General features: G+C 41.0%; 6 protein-coding genes across 6 annotated transcripts; 3 read left to right on the top strand and 3 right to left on the bottom strand.

The window, feature by feature from the left end:
- Window positions 1–9671: 9671 nt before the first annotated feature.
- Window positions 9672–12503, top strand: LOC132262298 (short-chain dehydrogenase/reductase family 16C member 6). The gene is made up of 4 exons (XM_059761524.1): window positions 9672–9928; window positions 10395–10512; window positions 11736–12020; window positions 12091–12503. The coding sequence occupies exons 1-4, from the start codon at window positions 9785–9787 to the stop codon at window positions 12501–12503; spliced, it is 960 nt and encodes a 319-aa protein (XP_059617507.1). The 5' UTR covers window positions 9672–9784.
- A 294-nt stretch (window positions 12504–12797) lies between these two features.
- LOC132262376 (chitinase domain-containing protein 1) lies at window positions 12798–14252 on the bottom strand. Its single transcript, XM_059761640.1, has 3 exons — window positions 13991–14252; window positions 13692–13869; window positions 12798–13627 (listed from the first exon to the last, which is right to left on the bottom strand). The coding sequence occupies exons 1-3, from the start codon at window positions 14243–14245 to the stop codon at window positions 12882–12884; spliced, it is 1179 nt and encodes a 392-aa protein (XP_059617623.1). The 5' UTR covers window positions 14246–14252; the 3' UTR covers window positions 12798–12881.
- Window positions 14253–14381: 129 nt separating this feature from the next.
- LOC132262372 (uncharacterized) lies at window positions 14382–16863 on the bottom strand. The gene is made up of 5 exons (XM_059761636.1): window positions 16635–16863; window positions 15631–16576; window positions 15369–15564; window positions 14554–15301; window positions 14382–14495 (listed from the first exon to the last, which is right to left on the bottom strand). The coding sequence occupies exons 1-5, from the start codon at window positions 16777–16779 to the stop codon at window positions 14392–14394; spliced, it is 2139 nt and encodes a 712-aa protein (XP_059617619.1). The 5' UTR covers window positions 16780–16863; the 3' UTR covers window positions 14382–14391.
- A 54-nt stretch (window positions 16864–16917) lies between these two features.
- Window positions 16918–18613, top strand: LOC132261739 (cysteine desulfurase, mitochondrial). The gene is made up of 3 exons (XM_059760683.1): window positions 16918–17099; window positions 17168–17250; window positions 17344–18613. The coding sequence occupies exons 1-3, from the start codon at window positions 16997–16999 to the stop codon at window positions 18508–18510; spliced, it is 1353 nt and encodes a 450-aa protein (XP_059616666.1). The 5' UTR covers window positions 16918–16996; the 3' UTR covers window positions 18511–18613.
- A 51-nt stretch (window positions 18614–18664) lies between these two features.
- On the bottom strand, window positions 18665–19521 carry LOC132261741 (ras-related protein Rab-30). Its single transcript, XM_059760686.1, has 2 exons — window positions 19183–19521; window positions 18665–19129 (listed from the first exon to the last, which is right to left on the bottom strand). The coding sequence occupies exons 1-2, from the start codon at window positions 19360–19362 to the stop codon at window positions 18683–18685; spliced, it is 627 nt and encodes a 208-aa protein (XP_059616669.1). The 5' UTR covers window positions 19363–19521; the 3' UTR covers window positions 18665–18682.
- Window positions 19522–19537: 16 nt separating this feature from the next.
- LOC132261740 (NADH dehydrogenase [ubiquinone] flavoprotein 2, mitochondrial) lies at window positions 19538–20651 on the top strand. Its single transcript, XM_059760685.1, has 3 exons — window positions 19538–19670; window positions 19807–20328; window positions 20390–20651. Exons 1-3 carry the CDS (start codon window positions 19635–19637, stop codon window positions 20558–20560), a joined length of 729 nt encoding a protein of 242 aa, XP_059616668.1. The 5' UTR covers window positions 19538–19634; the 3' UTR covers window positions 20561–20651.
- Window positions 20652–20653: the final 2 nt, after the last annotated feature.

Genomic DNA, 20653 nt, shown 5'->3' with positions numbered 1-20653 from the left:
AGGAGAACTGAAAGATTCAACTGCCCCGATAATTCTTGCCACAATCATTAGCCCAGGAAATTGTGTCTATCCGTTTATTCCGCCTCCTGCCACTTGAAAGCACATCAAATATCCCACTTTCAGTGAAAATAATTTGCCTCGAAGGCATTTTAGCAATTAAACGGGATGCCCTCTGGGGAGTGTGGATGTTGCTGTACTCAAATTGTACAGGCCTTTCCACAACACAAATGTGTCTCCGCAGAGAGTTTGCAGAGCACGAGATCCAGCCGATGATCAACATGCTCCTCGTGTAGGGACTTCAGCGTGCAGGATTTTCAGAATGCAATTGCAAATAACATTGTGAATAATTGAAGAATTATACATGGGATCTTTCTCCTCCTACAGCTTTACAAATTCCGGCATTTTCACATCAAATAGACGAGAGAGGATGAGATACAGAGAGCTTTGATACTTTATTTATACAACATTTACCCCTTTTCTGCAGGCCCAAACTTTCCATCACAGCGAAACTTTACAACCACCCAAAGAGAAAATTACTACCAAAGAACATTGAGTTGAGCAATTTTACTCAACTTTTACCATGCTTACATGAGTCTTACATTATTTTTTAACTACTTCATTAATAAGTGATTATTTTTATTGAATAACGTTCTAACCGTGGAAGCAACATGGAAACTCAACTCAACCCTCTGCAAATAATGCAATATTCATGAGTATAATTCCGAGAATTTCCACTGGGACTTCTTTCGCTCAGAATAAAAGAACTTTGAAGTGAAATTTCGTACATCACCAAAGAAATTTTTGAATTTTCCACAATTTCTCATCTTTTGGGAATATCCGTAGAATTTCCCAGCAGTTTTGCAAGAAATTCAGCATATCCAAAGTTGTTTCTTTTCTGCTATTGTGCTTCTTTCTGTCCAAACTTTTTGTCAAAACCATACAAACATCAACCATCAGTTGTGGATTGTAGAAACATATCACAAATGAATTCAATCATGAAATGAAAACCACCGTGAAATATTTGCACAAATTGATGGAATACATTAGGTTTAATAATTGAAATTTTCATTTACAGATCCATAGTAGATTTAGGAGTGTTATTAGAAAATATCCCTCCACACAAAAGGGTAAAATCACATAGGCAAAATTCCATGAACAGTATCTCCTCTCATCATTTAATACCTTTCTGCCCTTTACCACCCGATTAATGTGAGCAGATTAAACAATGAAGATGAACTCGAGGTTTGAGGGTGAAACTAGAGGAGAGACTGCTGGAAAATTCGCCAGACACACTCACTAAATTCCTGGTAATTAAATGTTAATGAAACATCATGTGACATTCAATATGCTGCTTATCATTATAGTATAATTCACATGTTAAATCTGTTTAATCAATATAATGGGGCGATCCTCGCTTAGAGCAACTTTCCCTCAACACATCATGGAATTTGCAGTCGCTTCATATTGCAGTTGTTGGGAAATTTTATGGTTACATAGAGTATTCTTCTGCATATTTGATGAGATATTCCATAGAATTCACTCTATGAATAGATTTGTCATACATAAAGTGGATTTATTCATGATTCCCTCCGGATTTCCATCTAATCCATCGATTTTTGAAGTCATGAAGATTGGCATATTGACTTTTGTAATGTTTTTTCTCTTATATTCCTTATCAAATAACGATCCAAGCGCGTCTTACACAATATTGCACCGAACCAGATGACGATAAAAGTTAGATTTCAATAAAGAATTACATTTCCTCGAGCAATAACTGATACCAAAACTGATTCTTCAAATGGCCAGAAACTGGAAAAAGTCAGAGACATTTTGATTAAATTCAAGGGTCTTTCCTTAGATTGGTCTTGAGTTATCTTCAAGGAATTTCATTATTGCAAGATATTTCATGGTTTAAAGGCATCAACAGAACTTTATACAATTGGTCTAACCAGGAGGATATAAATTCTCCTACATGCAGCATATTTATAATTCTATGCCTTACCCAAGAAACTTATGCCGTCGAAAAGTTTCTTTCTCATTTTACACAGATTTTCCTTCCGCCACATTAATTTTCCTCTTCTGTGCAGGATTTTTCTCTTTCATTCTTTACGCTCAATTATGTTTTGATTGCAGATGAAATAAATTCATTGTGTTTTCCTTCAATGCACACCCAGGTAGATTTCATAAGAATTCACAAGAATTCATTATGCTGAAATCACTTTGAGCTGTTTGATATTTTCCTATGAAAACATCAAACAACAAAAGCTCCACTCGTCGCTTCTTCCTTACTTATGGATATGTGTATTTGCTGTATTTGCCTTTCATGCAAATGTCGGAGTCACCAAGGATAAATCATTAGCATAAGTCTGAAAGAGAAAGAGAGAGAGAGAGAGAGTTTCTTACCTTTTGTGTCTTCATATTTGTAATAATGGAAAGCGCTCTTGCCATCAATATTCTTTAATGTATTCTACAATGTGAAATATTAAATTGATAACACTTTGAAAATCAAATGAAATATTAACAATCATTCATAGCCAGCGTCTTGCGTATTTCTCGCATTCGCCTTGGGAAATATGTGGTGAAAATTGAGAAGTCAGAAAGTAACGTGAACGGAAGAGTTTGGATGGGTTGCGGCGTGGAGAATTTGTTAAAAATTCACAACTTGGAAAATGGGTCAACTTATTTGAATGCAATACAAAGTTTCTCAAAAACTTTCGCTGTATGTATTTTACAGATGGGGATGCACTATTAATAAAAACATAACAATCTTTTACAATTTAAATCCACCGTTGTGTCCTGGGAAGAAATCATCCGACAAGTTGTGTAATTCAATTGAACCACTTCGCCTTTCAATTACTGCTGTGGAAATTCTGTATATGCAGATATGAATTGCAAATGAAATGATGAATTTTATTGCATTTTTCATTTACTTCTCCCATTTCCCCACCAGTCGTCCAATCACAAGGTGACTTAAGAAATGCAAATGTCTCCTGACACAGCGTACTAAATTTTTTCGTCGTGTGCAAGGAAGAAAAATATTTGCATGAGATATTTCCATTTTCTGGATTTTTCAACTCAACAATTTATGACATCTCCCAAGCCCCGAAATAGCCCTAAAACCTGTTGAAATATTAAATAGCGAGGGGCGCTGGGATGAGTGGAAAGTCAAGAGAGAAGAATAAAACCCGGCAGATGAACTATTAGCTTTCTAAATTTCTCAAGGGATTGCAGAATTCTTTATGGGATGTGGAATGTTGTTTTTGCACCATCCACGCGAGTTCATTTCATATCGCTTAGAGAGTGTGTGAGTGTATATATATGTGGAAAAAGGAGAATATAAATATTTGTTAGGGGCGGGAAGAGAAGAACAAGAGAACTTTTCCATTCCGAGGGGTGAAATTTAAATCCCTTTTCTGCACTTTTCTCATGCAATTACGTCTTATCACAAAAAAATATTTCCAAGTTCATTTGGAATTTATACATCATGGTGAACCACCCTCTTTCGCTCAATGGTGTTTTTCCTGTTGAATGCAATAAAAGGAGAAATCCTGAGCGGAGGATTGAAAACACACACACTCATTTCAGGGTGTCTCTTTTGTTGTTGATTTTCTTGCGTGCCTATCGCAACAATGAGATTGCAAACATTCGCGCGTTTTCCACTTTGCCGAGTCTCCGAAACCTCCGATTGTTCAGTTTTGTGGAAAATGTCGGGTGACTGGGTTTTTGCGAAGGGTGCGAGAAATATAATTCAGTTTTAAGTAGATTAATTTACAGCACGTTTTTTTCATCTCTGAGCTTTTCTCTGAATAAACAAACTCTCGTTGAGCTCAAGGGGTTTCCGGTCTCTCTGCAGGCGAGGAAAAAATTCTGTGCTGATCCACTTGAGACTCTTTAGCGACTTTCAAAGTGAGATTATCCAAGAGTATTAGATTACTCGCTCTATCTGTGAATGCATAGAAATCCTATTTACTTTTGCTGCTGACTTTTCCATAGAGAGCAATAAAATTTAATGTTTGCGCCTTTTGTATTAATACTTCTTCCTCAACTGGACGAAATTCAGCTGAAGGATATTTTTGAATGGATTCTTTTTATTACCCTCTGATGGTCTTCTGTATGGGAGAATCAGCAATAAACAGGGCATTATTACACTTGACTTGCTTCTCCTTGAGTGTAAAGCAAAAGTTTGGAATGCGCGATTTTCGCCGGACACTGGAATAATGCAGGATTTTTTTTTCGCCATGTCTGCAGAGAAAAGAGAAAGAGGAAAAAAACTGGCAATACTCGTATTGCATCATTAAAACAAACATACAGAACTATATATGCGCTAGAGTTTTTCGAGCAAAATGCAGAACTTCCCAAAATACATATGTGTATACTTACAATTCCATAATGTCCTCTAAATGCGCGACAATATTTTATAAAACAAACAATTTCCAAAGTGTGTTTTCAGCTGTGTTTTTGTATCGAAAATTTTCAATCTCTCTCCCCCCAAAATGTTTCTCTTTAATCCCCTGCTTAACATTCAGATTGAGAGAGGAGAAAAACATTTGTTTTTCACAGTGTTTTACATGTAAAATTAAATTACAGAGACAAAAGAGAAAAGCACATATTGAATGAGAGCGAAAAGAGCGAAATCAGCGGGTTTAAATGAGGAAAAACAACAGGATTTTGTGTGACGGATTTAATTGGAATTTCCATTGAAACTGAGTGGTTGAAAGAGCTGCTGTGTTTCACTAATAAAATGCTCAATTTTCAGTTTTAAAAGACAAATTTCAAAAGCATCGCAATTGGATATTTCGTCCCTCTACTATTTTGAGTCTCTTTTCTACTTTGAATTTGGAAAATAAAATATTGAAATATCTAATTGGTGCAGTTCTAAAAGCACTTCGTGCTGATGGAAGTGGAAAGGAAATAAACAACAGTATTCAGCTTCTAAAATAGTTTGGCATTGCATGAAATTGCATTCGATGGCGAAAAGACCGCTGTAACATTTATTGGTTTCGCTCATGTGTGGCGAGATTGGATTGAAAAATGTTTGAATTACTAAATGAATTGTAAATTTTACCTCTTCTACACTAAAATAACATGTTCAAATTTGCATTTTCCCTCCAAGAATTTTTATATTCACGCTTGATTTACTTTTTTATCTATCTGGTTGTTAATTTTAATATTGTCGCAATTAAATTCAACCACTGAAATGTAATTTTATCTCACAATTTAACAACACCAATATAATGCAATACGGCGTATATGCGGAAAATAGTACACGTTTTGCGGGAAATAAACCGAAATACTCCAACATGTGTTGGAATGCGTTGCGATATTATGTAATTTTAATGAGACTTCCACAAGCTAATAACAGAGAAGGCTTTTTATTAAGTATTTTATTGAATTAAAAACATGCATGGTAATTGCATTTTCCCGGTATGAATGCAAATTTCGTTAAATCCTTAAGCACGAAATTTCGTGACGGAAGGAAACTCAATGAAGCCATACTTCAGCAAGTCAAGTAAATCACAGGGTAAAAGAAATAATTAGCTTCTGATTTGAGAAGAACCTCTCAAGTGGCATTAGACGAAATTGAATTGTATTGATTGTGAATTTTCCGGTTGGCTCTCTGAGGTAATTACAGTACAGAAAACTGAGTGGTGTGTACAGAATCCCGCCTGTAAAGTGCAAGTGTGTGGGGAGGAAGGATCAAAAAGCTCCCCAGTTGCTGAGGGGTGTTCATTGAATTCATTTGCCATTCTTTTGTATCCGCCATCTCATTCACCATACAGAGAACGAGAGCTACTCTATTTGATCAAAATAACGACGATGTCCGTGTTTATGGAAGTGGAAGAATCACATGAACACAAATTCCCTTCGCTGAGATTCTTTCTCCTCTATTAAACATGCCGGAGTGCCTTGCCGGCCCTTGTGTGTTTGGTTCACTGTTCAACCCCTCGAACATTTAAAATGCAAAATGAATTGCATTTAAAACGTACATACACACATGTGGACATATGTGCCTTCACATAGCGTGAACTTAAACATTTTCACCCTCATTAAAAGTTAACGAGTGACTCTCAAAGTTGAACCTCTCCCAAGGGGTGAAAGAGATATCTAGACACCGAAGCTCTCTGAGTGGAAGTGGGCGGAATAGTGAGGATGGATATTCAGTGAATTGCATCATTTAGCATACCGACGTGCTCATGTCCACAGAAGTGGATATTTTAGATGGCTTCTAATTGTTTTCACCTGGTCAAATTGATGACGACACTCACCCCTAAACCCACTCATGAGAATTCCATGTTGTCACACCCATCAGCCAGTCTTTGCCTGTGCATGGAGAATTTGCGAAATGTACAGACTGCATCGCACCGTGCTGGAAGTGCACAATCTCAGAGCATCTGGGGTTGATTTTTGGGCGGAAGCAAAAGATGAAAGCATGTGTTGAAGTACATTTGTGGGATTGATGGCTGTGATGGGGTTGAATAAAAGATAATGCTGCGGGGAATAATATTTGTACAACAAATGCACAAAGATCTCCTCCCAGAAATCATTACTCTTGCCATGATCTCAGTTGTATGTGGTTTTTTTTATTATTAGTAGGGGTGAATTTGAATTTTCATGGGATTCATAAATACATCTAGCAGATGTTCATACCACTATATTTGAGGAGGCAGGAAATCTTTCGTGAAATTTATGAAAGAATCTCGAATAAATTATATGAGAGGACGTGAGTGCAATTTTTCACGACACATTTTGGGTCGCTTCACCCTCTGCAAATGCCTCATGTTCTCATCTCCTCGGGCCCATTTTATCCCGCCTCACGAGAGAGATATATCTAAGGGTAATTGCAGCGATGATATCCCAGTGAGTGAAAAAAATCGTTTCAATACACTGTGCGCGCCTTGCTAAAGCGCAATAATAAAGATGATTGGTGAATTTTAATGAATCTCATGCAAATTTTGCCACCATGTTGTTGCTGGCTTTCATCTCAAATCTACATATATATCTCATACTTGCACGGATAAGCTATTAATATGTGTATATCATCGTTAAAATTACATGGCATATTCATGAAAGTTGTAACATTGCATGAATTTTGAGTCTTCAAATATTATTAGTTGTGCTTTGTCTATAAGACAAAAGGGGTAAAATTGAAAACACTAAACCAATAAACCACAGATTTCAGCAACCAGAAACCACAGAAATGATGTAAATTAGAATAAACCTGGCAGATAATTTATTCAATATTTCAGCAGAACACTTCCCATCGCATATAGTCTAATATGGAAATATATTTTTCCCCTGGGCATGAATAATAAATGTAATATCTATCATATCGCATGTAAATTGAATTAAGCTATCGAAAACTTTAACGGGACAGATAACACATTTCGCTCAATTTCACGTGATTATGCTGCCAAAGCTGTTCGTGAAGTCCTAATCTAAATTGAGATAAAGACATCTCAGTGGAGAGTAAATGGGTCAAATTGCATTTAATTAGACTAATAGAGGAGAGCAATTGCATGGAAGATACAGTCTAACTTCTATGCTCGTGTTTGAAGCTCTAGAAACATGTCTTGAAATGCTATAGCGCCTATTTTTCAGCAAACTTTCCAATGTTTATCACTTGATTCAACAGAAAACTGGTCAAAGTTTTGTGTATAATTGAGTTCTCACCAATTAAGAATCATGGCACTTATAAGTTTGTATATAAGCTAGGCTTTAAGAGATACAATTAGATGATTATTAATGTTATTGTCGCTTTAACTTCAAGACCATTCATGAACCTATTGGGAAACTAGGAAGAAGATATGAATATTGAATGTCTCTGGAGAATTGTCTTCATTACCAACACATCATGGAATATTCATTTACACATTCTTGAAATTAATTATTGATTGAAGATATTGGCAAATATTAATCAATTTTAAAACGTTTCCACTTGACTTCAATCTAATCGAAATGTGTGATTTCAAAATTTTCTAAACGAAATTCTAGATTCTGTTTTGACGAACTTTTCGCTATATTTCATTCAAGTCATCAGCAAAGGCAGTTCTTCCTTCCTTACAACGTGAAAAATGATGCAAATCTCTTATTCTGTCTCCGGTTGTGTATTATGCGTCTGGCAAATGCTAAACGATGTCGCACCCTTTGCGTGACTCTGGCTTGGGGGAAGTTGAGTGAATCTCGGCAGAGAGGAAGAGAGACAATGGTGAATAATTTGTTTGGCTTATTTATCGAATGCAATTGTACGTAAATGCTATGCAAAGCGTGCCAGATGAGGAGGATATCGAGTGACTCTTGCTCGGGATCATAAATTTATGTCTAGTCACACAGTATTTTATTTGTAAAATATTAACAAGTGCTTTTCAATCCAGACATCACCGCACAGCACCACCCCTTGGGCCTTTTTTCCACATGTGTTCCGCACTCGCTGTGTCTTTAGTGATGGATTATATTGCTCGTGCTGGTGCCATACGGAGGGCGATCCCTGATGCCAGCGAATTGCGTTAACGAGAGGCAATTGTTTGTGTGTTTCATTGAATCACATGCAATTTGCTCTGCATTCTAATTGCCAAGAAGGGGTGTTGCATGTGCTCTCCTATGTTCACCTATGGCCGCTCTCGCCGGCTTTTGCACATATCGCCTCTGCATCGCCAGTTCAAAGAGCAGCACGTGATGAAATATTTAATTAGAATTCCCTTCATCCTGATTAGGTACTCATCCGAGAATTATCAATGCAAGGATATTATGTAAAAAGAAAAGTGCAGAAAGTCGTCAGTTGAGAGTTAATTATTCACCAATATACCTTCGATAACTGAGTCTTGACGCAAACCTACGTGTCGTTGAGTTTTCCGCACACTGTGAGCAACAAATTGTCTTATTTCTGTGTATCTTGAGCAGCGTGTGTTTACCTATCTTTCGAAAAGTGTAAGATACGCTCTTATTTACTTTCCAATAATGCCCGAGTGTAGGCAATTTTCTATAATTCAATCAATTTGTATTTTCGTGAAAAACGGTTGGATATTTCAAGCCATGATATTAAATATAATCTTCTTATATAGCATAATATGTGGATGCAAAAAAGTTGATCGCAAATTGTCTTTTAAATTATTTAAGTAGTCAATGAAATATGTAAGACTGTGCAATAATAATAATCATAATTTCTTTCAAATACATTCCCACAGTTTCGCAAAATTCTTCATCGCACTGCTTTGTCTCTAATGTGTACATAATGTGCACTAAAGCGCACTTCACTCACTTTGCAAGTAATCGAGGATTTAGCGAGGGAAACTACTTGCGCAATCATAGCATATTGGCATATTCAAAATCCCAAATGTGTGTGGACAATTCCATATTTCCATTTCCATTGCATGTCCAATTTTGAGTGTATAAAAACATCTTCACGTTTGAAGATTTTTGTTTATTTTGTGGTTCTCAGTATAACTTTCATATACCCAAGATGTACAGGCACGCATTTGCCAAAGGACAATTGAAAAAACTTTTTTGGCACTGCATGTAAACACTTGATGAGCAATTTGTGAAGACCCATCGCTTCGCTGTATGACAAGAAATTCTCTGGCGTCGTGATTTCCAATGCGGCCCTTTCTTTCCTCTCATGAAAGTAAATTCGGAATCACGTCCACATTTCTCCACATTCAGTTAGATCTCCGCCTTAGACCGCAGTGGTTGCAGAGCCAAGAAAGTGTACCGATAGAGAAACGCGATACAGTTAAAATATTCATCAGAAAAACCTGCCCATCAGATTTCTTTGCGTAAATAAAGAGCGATGGCAGATTTACTCTATGAAAATCCTATTGAACATATTTTTATGCTCATCTGGGATCTTCTAGTGTTTTACGTAAAATCATTCATGTACATCTGCGAAGCTGTATATTTGAGTGTTATTCCCACAAAATTTAGAAATTTAAAGGTAATTGCACAGTGCGCTCAGAGTGGAAAGAAATTGTAAGAGTACTTTCACCGCCGGGTTCAAGATTTCTTCTTAAATGCGTTTTTCGTGGAGTGACTTTTTTTCTATACTAAAAGAAACTGTATATTCATCTCCTTTCCCCAAAAGAAACCATCAAATTATAATTTCAATTCAAGCGCAAAATCTTTTAGCGTGTTTGAGACAAGATTGGAAATTTATGAGATTTTCCAATATAGACAAATTTGACAATTTTTTTTTTATTATAGTCTTTCATTTTAGTATTTAAATATGAGTGAACGCTCTGAAAGTCAATATGTGATTTTCCTATTATGCCCAAAAAGCGGCACTTGCTAGCGCATGGTGTGATATTTTCTATTTGTTTAGATATTTAACACCACACAATGGGCTTTTATGGTAAATATTAATTCGTTTCGCCAGAGGATTTGACGTGTTTTTCCACCCTCAGGATGTCAATGGTCAAGTTGTCCTCATCACTGGCGGCGGTGGCGGAGTTGGGAGGCTTCTTGCATTGAATTTTGCAAGACTTCAATCGCGAGTGGTCATTTGGGACATCAGTCAGGAAGGTAAGATGATCAAAACACCAACACTTGCGCGCTTTGCGCAGCAAGAGGAATTGCACAATGGTATTTTACGAGAGATAGTATTTCACACATGAAGCCTCATTGTAGTGAAGAGAGCAATTATCTTCGTATGTATGAACCAAGTACCTACTCATTCAGTGAAGAAATTTCTCTTTTTGATCTTTTCAATGAGCCCCAACTTATTCCGTTCATTCACCCGCTCAGTTTCATGCCGATACAATCAATGCTACTGAGCACAAATAATAGCTCATATAGTTTTGCTGCAGTCATTAAGAAAATGAAAGGGAAAATTCATTGGGCTTTGAGTTTAAATAGTTTTGCGGATGGTAATCGACGGAAAGAAGGGAAGACATTTTTTTGTACCAAGTTAAATATTGTCACACTACACGGGCTATATTTCCATCAAGTGTGTTTTCTTAGCATTGAGCAACAATTAACTCAACTCAACAAATAGGGGATCAACTCTGTTTGAGGACAAATAAATCATTTCCATATTAGTCACTTTTCCTTAGTGAAAATATAGTTCATCACTATAATGAATGCGCGAATGTCTTCAGCGAACATATGAAATCAGAGACTCAACAATTGTGTGAATTAACCTTGACCAGCAGTGGTAAACTTGAAAATGAAAAGCTCTCTTGTGTTTTGTGGATAATGAAGTTCCATCTGAATCTATTTTTTGGGCAAATGTCTCGAAGATGAAGGAGAAACCGGTTAAATTTAATTACTCTTCCGCGAGTGTGTTTCAATGAACTTGATATCAAGCATGATATAATCCACATCCGACGCTTCGCATGCAAACTACGTAATTATTTCGGAAGTTATTTTATTTATATGTGTCAAATGCCACATTAGCAGATTTTATTTACATGCATGCGAGGCAAATTTGCACATATGTATATTGCAAAGTACTCTCACTTTCTAGAGGAATTTTTCAGCTAATAGTGTGTTGACAATACTTGTATGATGTTTTGCAAGAAACATTCGACAGAATTTTCAAACAATGCAAATTTGCATATGAAAAATTGGTCTCAGTCACACTTCAATGCGCTCTGTACCAACTTTCACATGCCAACACTATACTTCTTAGAGCTCACATTAAAGAAAATCACACCCCAATAAGGAAAGAAAATTTGCAGTTTCATATTATGTAATTACAGATAAAATTCATATGAATTATTCATAATCATAATCTTTATTTGCAGCCATCAACACAACCATCGATCTCTTGGCAAATGAGGGATTCATTTGCAAAGGATATGTCGTGGACTTGGCCAACAGAGAGAAGATCATGGAGACCATGAGGATTGTTCAGGAGGACATTGGCAAAGTGAAAATACTGATAAACAATGCCGGCACTGTTTGCTGCAAACCTCTGTGGGACCTCCAGGAGAAGGTGATTGAGAACACATACGCCGTGAACATCTTATCTCACTACTGGACAGTGAAGAGTTGCCTGGACGACATGATTGAGTCAGGCGGCCACATTGGTAATTCAGCCTCTCGCTTTCAATGGATTAGTGCAAATAACTAAATTTTGTGTCTCTTTCGCAAACACAGTTACAGTTGCATCCGTGGCGGGATTGTTGGGCACTTACGGCTGCACTGATTACAGTGCCACGAAATTCGCCTGCATCGGTTTCCACGAGGCTCTCTTCAGTGAATTGAGGACTCACGGTCATGACAGAGTGCACATGACTCTCGTATGCCCGTATTACATCAACACGGGAATGTTTGCTGGCGTCCGGCCGCGCTTGATGCCAATGCTCGAGCCCAAAACTGTGGCTGATGCCATTGTGGCTGCTGTGAGGAAGAATCAGGTGAATTGCGTCCTGCCGGACAGCGTGAGGCTTCTTCTGCCCCTCAAGCACTGGCTGCCGGCCAAAGTGTCCTGGGAACTCATGGCGAGAGTCATGAAGGGCCCAAGTTCAATGATGCTCTTCAAAGGACGCGGCAGAGTTGCGGCTGGATAACTTATTTCTGCGTTGTATCGATTTTTCTATTATATATATTATATTTACAACATTTTTCACATTTCTATATGACCATCACGTCTCTTTTATTTGGATTTGCTTGGGCTTGTATTGAGCAAGAGAACATCTTATGTGGTGTTTACAAATATTTGAGCTGGAGAAGACAAAGCATACAATTTCGCCTCTAGTATTCTTTTAGGGTCACGTCTGCAATTATGTTTTTGCTACTCGGACATTTGAAATCACATTTAATGCACGGCTATTAAGAGAAATAATGATGATTGGCAAAACGTAGCAGAGGAAACTAAAAGACAGCGTGTAAGTTATGAAATTCGTACCGCAACTGAGTCTTTATTGATCTTCAGTTCATTTCAGTTCTTACAGCAAATCGTAAAAGTAATCAAGTCCCTGTCCTAGTTCCCAAATAGAAAGTCCTGTGCCCAGTTCTTCTGCCAGCTCTATGCGCTTCTTGATGGAATACAGCGTCGGATAGAATACTATATGGCGTCCGGTCGGTGTTTTCACCTCGAAGAAATTCTCCGCATCATTCTCGTCGTGCTGCAGCCGCCCTTTGACATACTTCAGAAGTCTCAAATACTCGTGCCCAACAATCGGTCCGCCGCCTTCGGGTGTGAAGTCATTCCCGTACATATTCAGTCCCAGCAGGATCTTTTTTCTCTTCTCAGCATAGTTGGGCAAAGTGCGTGGACAGATAAATTCAATGGTGTCGCGCACCCACTTGATCGGCCCATTTGGTCCTGGTCTCTGGGTGTTTGAGTAGTCGTACGTCATCACGGAATAGCCACTCACGTAGTCACTGAGGTAAGCGAAGTTCTCCGGAGTGAATAAGTTGTGCAAGTGATCCCTTTGCGGCGGCACTGCCATGTAGAAAAGGAGTTTCGCCTCCAGCATAGGCTTGGCGATGTCAATCACGAGATTGTACAAGAACGGATCGTCCATCCGGAGAGCCAACGAAGCCCAAATCTCCAGAACAATACCATCGAAGCGATAAGTGTCGCAGGCATTCAGTATTAGGCGTGAAACAACTTTTCTCTCCTCAGGATAAGCCAGGAGTTTTGAGAAGTCTTCATCCTTAAACTTGTCGAACAACACACGTGGAACGACTGAAAAGACATTTCGATAGTGCATTTGAATAATTAAATTAAGTGATGTAATAAAATCACTCACTCTTTGTCTGATAATTGCTGTTCCTCTTGAGATCCTTCATCCAATTCTCATCGATATCGTGCACACCGGCTAGCTTATACTTCCTGTCGCCTTTTCGCAGAATTTGCAGCCAAATTGGTGAAATCACATCGAATTTTGGGGTGAATCTCTTCGCAATATCATATCCATAGCCATTCCACTGAAAAGGAGAAGGTTTAAGTCCTGGTTTAAGTTACAAGTCTGTACAAAGTATATTTTGCTCTTATCATCAAAAAATGTGCCACAACCCATGTCTTTTCCTCTTTCACAACATTTCTTACCGGTGTCACGTATCCCAGCACAGTTCCTTTGAAGTTCTTAAGCGACGTATTGAAGTAATAAGCTCCATTTTCCACCAAAATCTCCCTCGCACTCGGTTCTTCGCGGATTAAATCAGGACGAAGAAAGTCCACCGGACCAGTGCGGACCTTCAGCTCGTTCTTGCCATTCTTCTGTCCTTTTCCGGTCGGTGACAATGTGCAGGACACAATGCCGAATATACTGAACAGGATATTCCACTTAATTCCTACATACATCCTCCTTTTCACACCAAAATCCACAAGACTCGGCTTTTCAGACACTCGATTTATTCTTCTTCTTCCTCCGACTGGAACGTCACCCGGCGCTGTCCCAGAGATTGTAATTTCAAATAACAGCGGTTGATAGCATTAGATGTGATGGATTAAAAGAATTCAGTGAAGAAATCATTGGATTCATCGGGACTATCGTCGGAACTGTGGGAATCTCCATCCAGCATGGTCAAGGGATAAAAATCTATGGCGCATTCTGAAAGATACAACAGAGTTTAATTTTTCTCCCCGATAAAGGAAATTCAGCAACTCACTGTGGACTTCCTGGAAGTTAAAGTGGCGATGGTAGTTCTTTGTCAGACTGCAAATCTTCTGCAGTCGATTCTGTATGTGTTCCCCTGAAATCCTGATCACAATGTTCTGATTGCTAGTGAAGATGCTCCGGAGCAGAAGAACTCCGTGCTGTGCCACTGTTGCTGTCTTCTTGCACCGCTTCTTGCCACTGATGAGCCATTGATTGAGGATGAAGTGTATCATGAGGATTAAACAGCTTGTAACCTTGTTGTGGCAATCGCAGTTAGTTTGGTCAAATAGTGTCTTCACCCAGTCATAATTATCACCGAAGCAGTTTGAGAAGAATATCACGATGTTTAATGTGAGTTCCATCACTGTATCGAGAAACCATTGATTTGGTTTCATTGACATCTTGCACTGATTTGTCTCAGACACGATGCCTTCCAAGAGACTGCAATATACTTGTAGAGCACACGAATTCTCCATGAATTGTTGAATCTTGAACAACTCACTCAGCACGAAACTACTCTGCTCACTGTTGCAACAGAGCAGCTTCAGGAATCCAGAGGTGGCTTTTGTTTTCTGAATCTCCAAGAGGAATCGCGACATGGTCAGCAAAGTAACCATCTGAGGTCGACTCATGACGAGATTCTTGAAGAATTCACCGGCAAACTTCAGATGATCCGCACGATCACCAAACTGAGGCGCCAATGCAAGTAAAATCTGCGCTGCAGCGTGAATCAACATGGTGTGGCTGATGAAATTGGTCTGAAAACACCAAAATCCTGTTAAGAGGTCTTTAAACAGAATCCTCAGAGATGGGAAAGACACTCACAGAATAGCCAATTGCGTAGAGAGTCTTCAGAAGGACGTTAGCAAAACTATCCTTAGATGAAGAAAGCGAATCGTCATTGCTCTCGATCGCAATCGTCTCCAGTAGATGGTTAATTATAGGGAATTTCCCACAGGCATACGCCACCGTGGCTAGAAAGCGTCGCCCTTCAATACTGGCCTCGGACTTAAAGAGTTTCCTGCAAAAGAAATTACATTAAGAATCAATTGTCGATATTCTGTAATCACACAAAGTTTACACTTACTCAGTTGCCAATAAATCTATCTCGCCGAGACGATTCTCAAGTGCCTCAAAGTAGCTGAGCTGCTGATGTTCTAGGGTGGGATTATATAGAACGTCTGTGTATGTAGCGAACTCCAGCTTTAGCGAATGCTGCTTGATCTGAATGAGGCCCTTTAGAGCCACTCTTTGCAAATCCTTATACAGCTCCGCGAGCACCAAATCCTGCCCCTGACGCCCAAGAGCACAAGACACGATGTTTTGCAATTCAGTAGTGAACTTCGTGAGTCGCTTATCCATATCAATACTTCGTGTTTTGGTCTTGCAATGAAGAACATCGAAATTATCGTCCTCCTCGAAGTTCAATCGCAAGAGATCCAGCGTCGGCAGATTCAAATCGTAATCTTCATCCTTCGGTGCATTTGTTTGCTGAACATTGAAGCTGCGCTCCACAGCATTTCGCATCTGATTCTCCGCCTTCAAGGCACTGATCTGCTTCTCCAGATCTTTCATTTTCATCAGCAAAGCATTCTGCATCTTTTCAGCCTCTGCTTTCGCCTTTGCACTCGAACTTCCATGTATTGCTTGCAATTTCTCAAGCTCAAAACGCAGCGTAGAAGCCTCACCGTCTCTGATTTGATATCTGTTGGAAATCTTCGAATTTTCCGCCTTGAGATCATCAATTTGTTTCCTCAACTTCATAACTTCCTCACTCGAAGGCGCCGCTTGTATCAGCGGTTTTGATCTGGATCCACCATCCGGAAACTTGGAACATCCTGGCTGATCTCTCTGCGTGCTTGAATTCACTTCCCGGCTAAATCTCTCGAATGTGATGTCAGTGTAATCAGCGTTATTCTTCTGATCACTCCTCTTATCCTTGCCCTCTATTTCATCCGCCACCTGTGACGCCAGCAGAAGAAACTCATCATTGTCATCCCACAAATCATCTTCCTCAACTCTTGTCTGATATGCTGTGAAGGAAACATCTCATATTAGACATCAATCTAAAGACTTTTCTTGATTACTAACTTTTTTGTTGATCGTTTGCCGCGTTTGCCGCGCTCGCCGGTTGAAGGTTGGTGTGAATATTCACATTTGTCTCTGCTTTTATTTCAATTTTGGCCCTCTTCTGCACAAATTTGTCACGGAACACACTTGAGTATCTCTTTGACATGATTTGCGATGTAGAAACAGCGGAAAATCATCAGAATCAAGGAGAAACAGGGAAAAGCAAAACACGTTTTTTATTGTTTATGGCTGCCCCAATGAAGTTGGCTATAAATCAAGTGCGTTTGGGACACGCGATCAGCTGATTGTCTGCAGTGTTTTGTCGCGGCGTAATTGCATGAGGAAATATCGCGAAATCGTCTTTAAGTGCGAATAACACAAAAATGTATCACATTTTCCGAAAAATTTCATCCAACGGCGTGTCACTGCTCCAGGTGACGTGCAAACCGACTGTTATTTGGCAAAATACAAGATTGCTCTCGAGAGGCAAGTGAAGTTGAGGTGTTTGGTTATGTTTGCTTGATTTATTACGGGTGTTTTCGTCCTTTTTGCAGATATCAAATCAAAATTCAGTATTGGGGACGAAGTATTGGATGGCAGACCTCTCTATCTCGATGCGCAGGCGACCACACCACTGGTTAGTGTTCAGTTAAAATGAGAATGCCCAGACACCTCTATATTCTGGACAGAAGGCTATTAATTGTGTCTTTCTCTTGCTTTCTCTGCTCAGGATCCCCGAGTTCTCGATTCGATGCTTCCATACTTGACTAGCTACTATGGGAATCCTCACTCCAGGACACACGCTTATGGGTGGGAAAGCGAGGAGGCGATGGAAAAGGCGCGCGCTCAAGTGGCTGGACTGATTGGCGCTGATCCGCGAGAGGTGATCTTCACTTCGGGCGCCACAGAGTCCAACAACATCAGCGTGAAGGGTGTGGCGCGGTTCTACGGCGAGAAGAAGAAGCACGTTATCACCACACAAACGGAGCACAAGTGCGTGCTGGACTCTTGCCGGGCTCTCGAGGCTGAGGGCTACCGCGTGACGTACTTGCCGGTGCAGCAGAATGGGCTTGTGGATATGGAGGAGCTGGAGCGCGCTCTCACGCCAGACACATCGCTGGTGTCTGTGATGATGGTGAACAATGAGATTGGCGTGAAGCAGCCGGTGGCGGAGATTGGGGCGCTCTGTCGCTCCAAAGGTGTCTTCTTCCACACGGACGCGGCTCAGGCGGTGGGGAAGATTCCCATCGACGTGAACGCCATGAAGATTGATCTCATGTCGATATCAGGCCACAAAATCTACGGGCCCAAAGGCGTTGGCGCCATTTACGTGCGGCGTCGGCCGCGCGTGAGAATTGAGGCCATCCAGAGTGGCGGCGGTCAGGAGAGGGGCATTCGCAGTGGCACTGTCCCTACGCCACTGGCAGTGGGTCTGGGCGCAGCCTGCGACATTGCATCACGGGAGATGGAGTATGATCACAAGTGGGTGACTTTCCTTTCCGACAGACTCCAAAAGACCATAACTGAGGCCTTGCCTCAGGTCATCCGCAACGGGGATCCCACGCAGACTTATCCGGGATGTCTCAATCTGTCCTTTGCTTACGTCGAGGGAGAATCTCTGCTGATGGCGCTGAAGGATATCGCCTTGTCCAGCGGTTCGGCGTGCACATCCGCTTCTCTGGAGCCTTCCTACGTGCTGCGCGCCATTGGGACGGACGAGGATCTCGCGCACAGCTCCATTCGCTTCGGCATGGGCAGATTCACGACTGTCCAGGAGGTGGACTACACAGCTGAGAAGTGCATCAAGCACGTGACCAGGCTGCGGGAGATGTCCCCACTGTGGGAGATGGTGCAGGAGGGCGTCGACTTGAAGGCGATCCAGTGGTCTCAGCATTAAATTGGTGATCTAGACTTTATCACTTCATAGTTACACTTTATTAAGCGGTGGAGTAATAAAACATATTTAAGAGGTATTAAATTAAAGAAATGTGATTCAGCAACGAGTTTCCTTGGCCAAGAGTACAGAGAGAATTCAAGGATTGGACTGCGCTTGGCGGGATTTGGTAGTTTTAGCATATACACGACGGGTCGCGCCCCTCTTCGGCCGGCTCGATCTTGAAGCCGTGCTGCTCCAGCGCTTGCAACTCGAAGCGGGAGCGATTCAGGGTGACCAGGTGTGTGGCGATGTCCTTGAACATCTCCTCGACACCGTCGCCAGTCTTGCAGGACGTCTTGTAGGTCGCACTGATGAGGCTATGGCACTGCTCGCAGAACGCCTCCATGTCCGCGTCCGTGACTTGGGGCGTGTTGGCTGACTCCAGGTCGGATTTGTTGCCGCACAGGTAGATTTTGGCATTCTCAGCATACGTCACGATCTCCAGCATGTGCTGGGATAGAGAGTGGAAACTAGTGGCATTGTCCAGGGCGAATACAAGAATTGCAGCCTCGGCGAACTTGTAGTAACTCGACGTTATTGAAGCCACTCTCTCCATTCCGCCCGTGTCCCAGAGTTGCAGCTGAAAGGGCAGAAAGTTCAGCAAACTCCCAGAATTTCCAGCCCTCTTCTCACCTTGATCTCCTTGTCGCCCACCGCGTAGCTCTTGTCGAAGTGGTCCAGACCCAGCGTCGACTGCCGGTTGGACGTTGGCACGAAAGTATTGTTGAGAAATCTGCGGAAGAGGCTGCTCTTCCCCACGCCGTATTCTCCACAGAGGATTATCTTCTGTTCTGGAATTCTCACTAGAGCCATCACAGTTTTGTATCAAAAACACGCGTACAAAATTCTTTTCACTGGTCTTCGATGTGATATCTTCTCTCTAATTAATTTCCTAACTCAAAACTGCAGGAAAACTTTGTTTTCTTCGCTTTCTCTTCATCTGACAGCGCGAGCAGCTGATTTTTTGGGACAAAACTCGTGCCCCTCAATCGACCGCAGCGCGCCCGAGTGTCGAAGAAGGGTATTGATTTTTCCTGTGGCGTATTCGTGTATTCGGTGATATTTCTCCCAAATATTGCCTGAAAATGCTATCAAAATCACGCAATATTATTCAGAAGATTGTAAGTACTTCTCACCAATTACTCTATTCATCTAAATTCACCGATAGACATTCAATTTGAGTTGTATTCATTGTGTTACATAATTGACATAACCCTCTTTTATTTGTGTGTTTGATTTGTTATTCTTTCCAAATAGTGGGGCACTTCTGCCCGGTATCTTCAGACCACGACAGCGAAATGCAGTGACAATCTCTTCGTCCACCGTGATACGCCCGAGGACAATCCCAACATCCCCTTTGAATTCACGCCGGAGAACAAGAAGCGCGTTGAGGCCATCATGAGCATATATCCGGAAGGCCACAAGAGAGCGGCGATGATTCCGCTGCTGGATTTGGCGCAGCGTCAGTACGGCTGGCTCCCAATTTCCGCCATGCACAAAGTGGCTGAGATCCTTAATCTGCCCAATATGCGCGTTTACGAGGTGGCGACTTTCTACACCATGTTCTTGAGAAAGCCAACCGGAAAGTATCATATTCAAGTGTGCACAACGACGCCGTGCTGGCTGCGGGGCTCCGACGAGGTGCTGCAGACGTGCATGAAGAAGCTCAATATCGGCGTCGGTGAGACGACAAAGGACAAGAACTTCACAATATCCGAAGTTGAGTGCCTCGGCGCGTGTGTCAATGCCCCAATGATGGCGATAAATGATGACTATTATGTGAGAATGGCCAGAAACTCCTTGGTTTCGACGACTACTAAAGTCTTTGTTGTGCTTTCAGGAGGATTTAACGGTAAAGGACACAGAGGAGATTCTCGAGGACTTGAAGAAGGGGCGCAAACCTGTGGCAGGCCCGCGAAGTGGGCGTTTCGCTTCTGAGCCAAATGGAGGACTGACATCGCTGACGGAAGAGCCCAAAGGTCCGGGATTTGGACTGCAAGCTGGTCTGTAGATAAAAGCTATTTATCCACCAGAAGATTCAGAATGTGAGTAGATTAAAATTCAAAATACGTCAAATAAACTTCAATTGCATTGAATCCACATT

This window comes from Phlebotomus argentipes, unplaced genomic scaffold (assembly GCF_947086385.1).
Source record: "Phlebotomus argentipes unplaced genomic scaffold, Phlebotomus argentipes genome assembly contig_15, whole genome shotgun sequence".
Classification (NCBI taxonomy): Eukaryota; Metazoa; Arthropoda; class Insecta; order Diptera; family Psychodidae; genus Phlebotomus; species Phlebotomus argentipes.
Note: the sequence above shows the minus strand (reverse complement) of the source record. Positions and strands in the feature narration are given on the sequence as shown.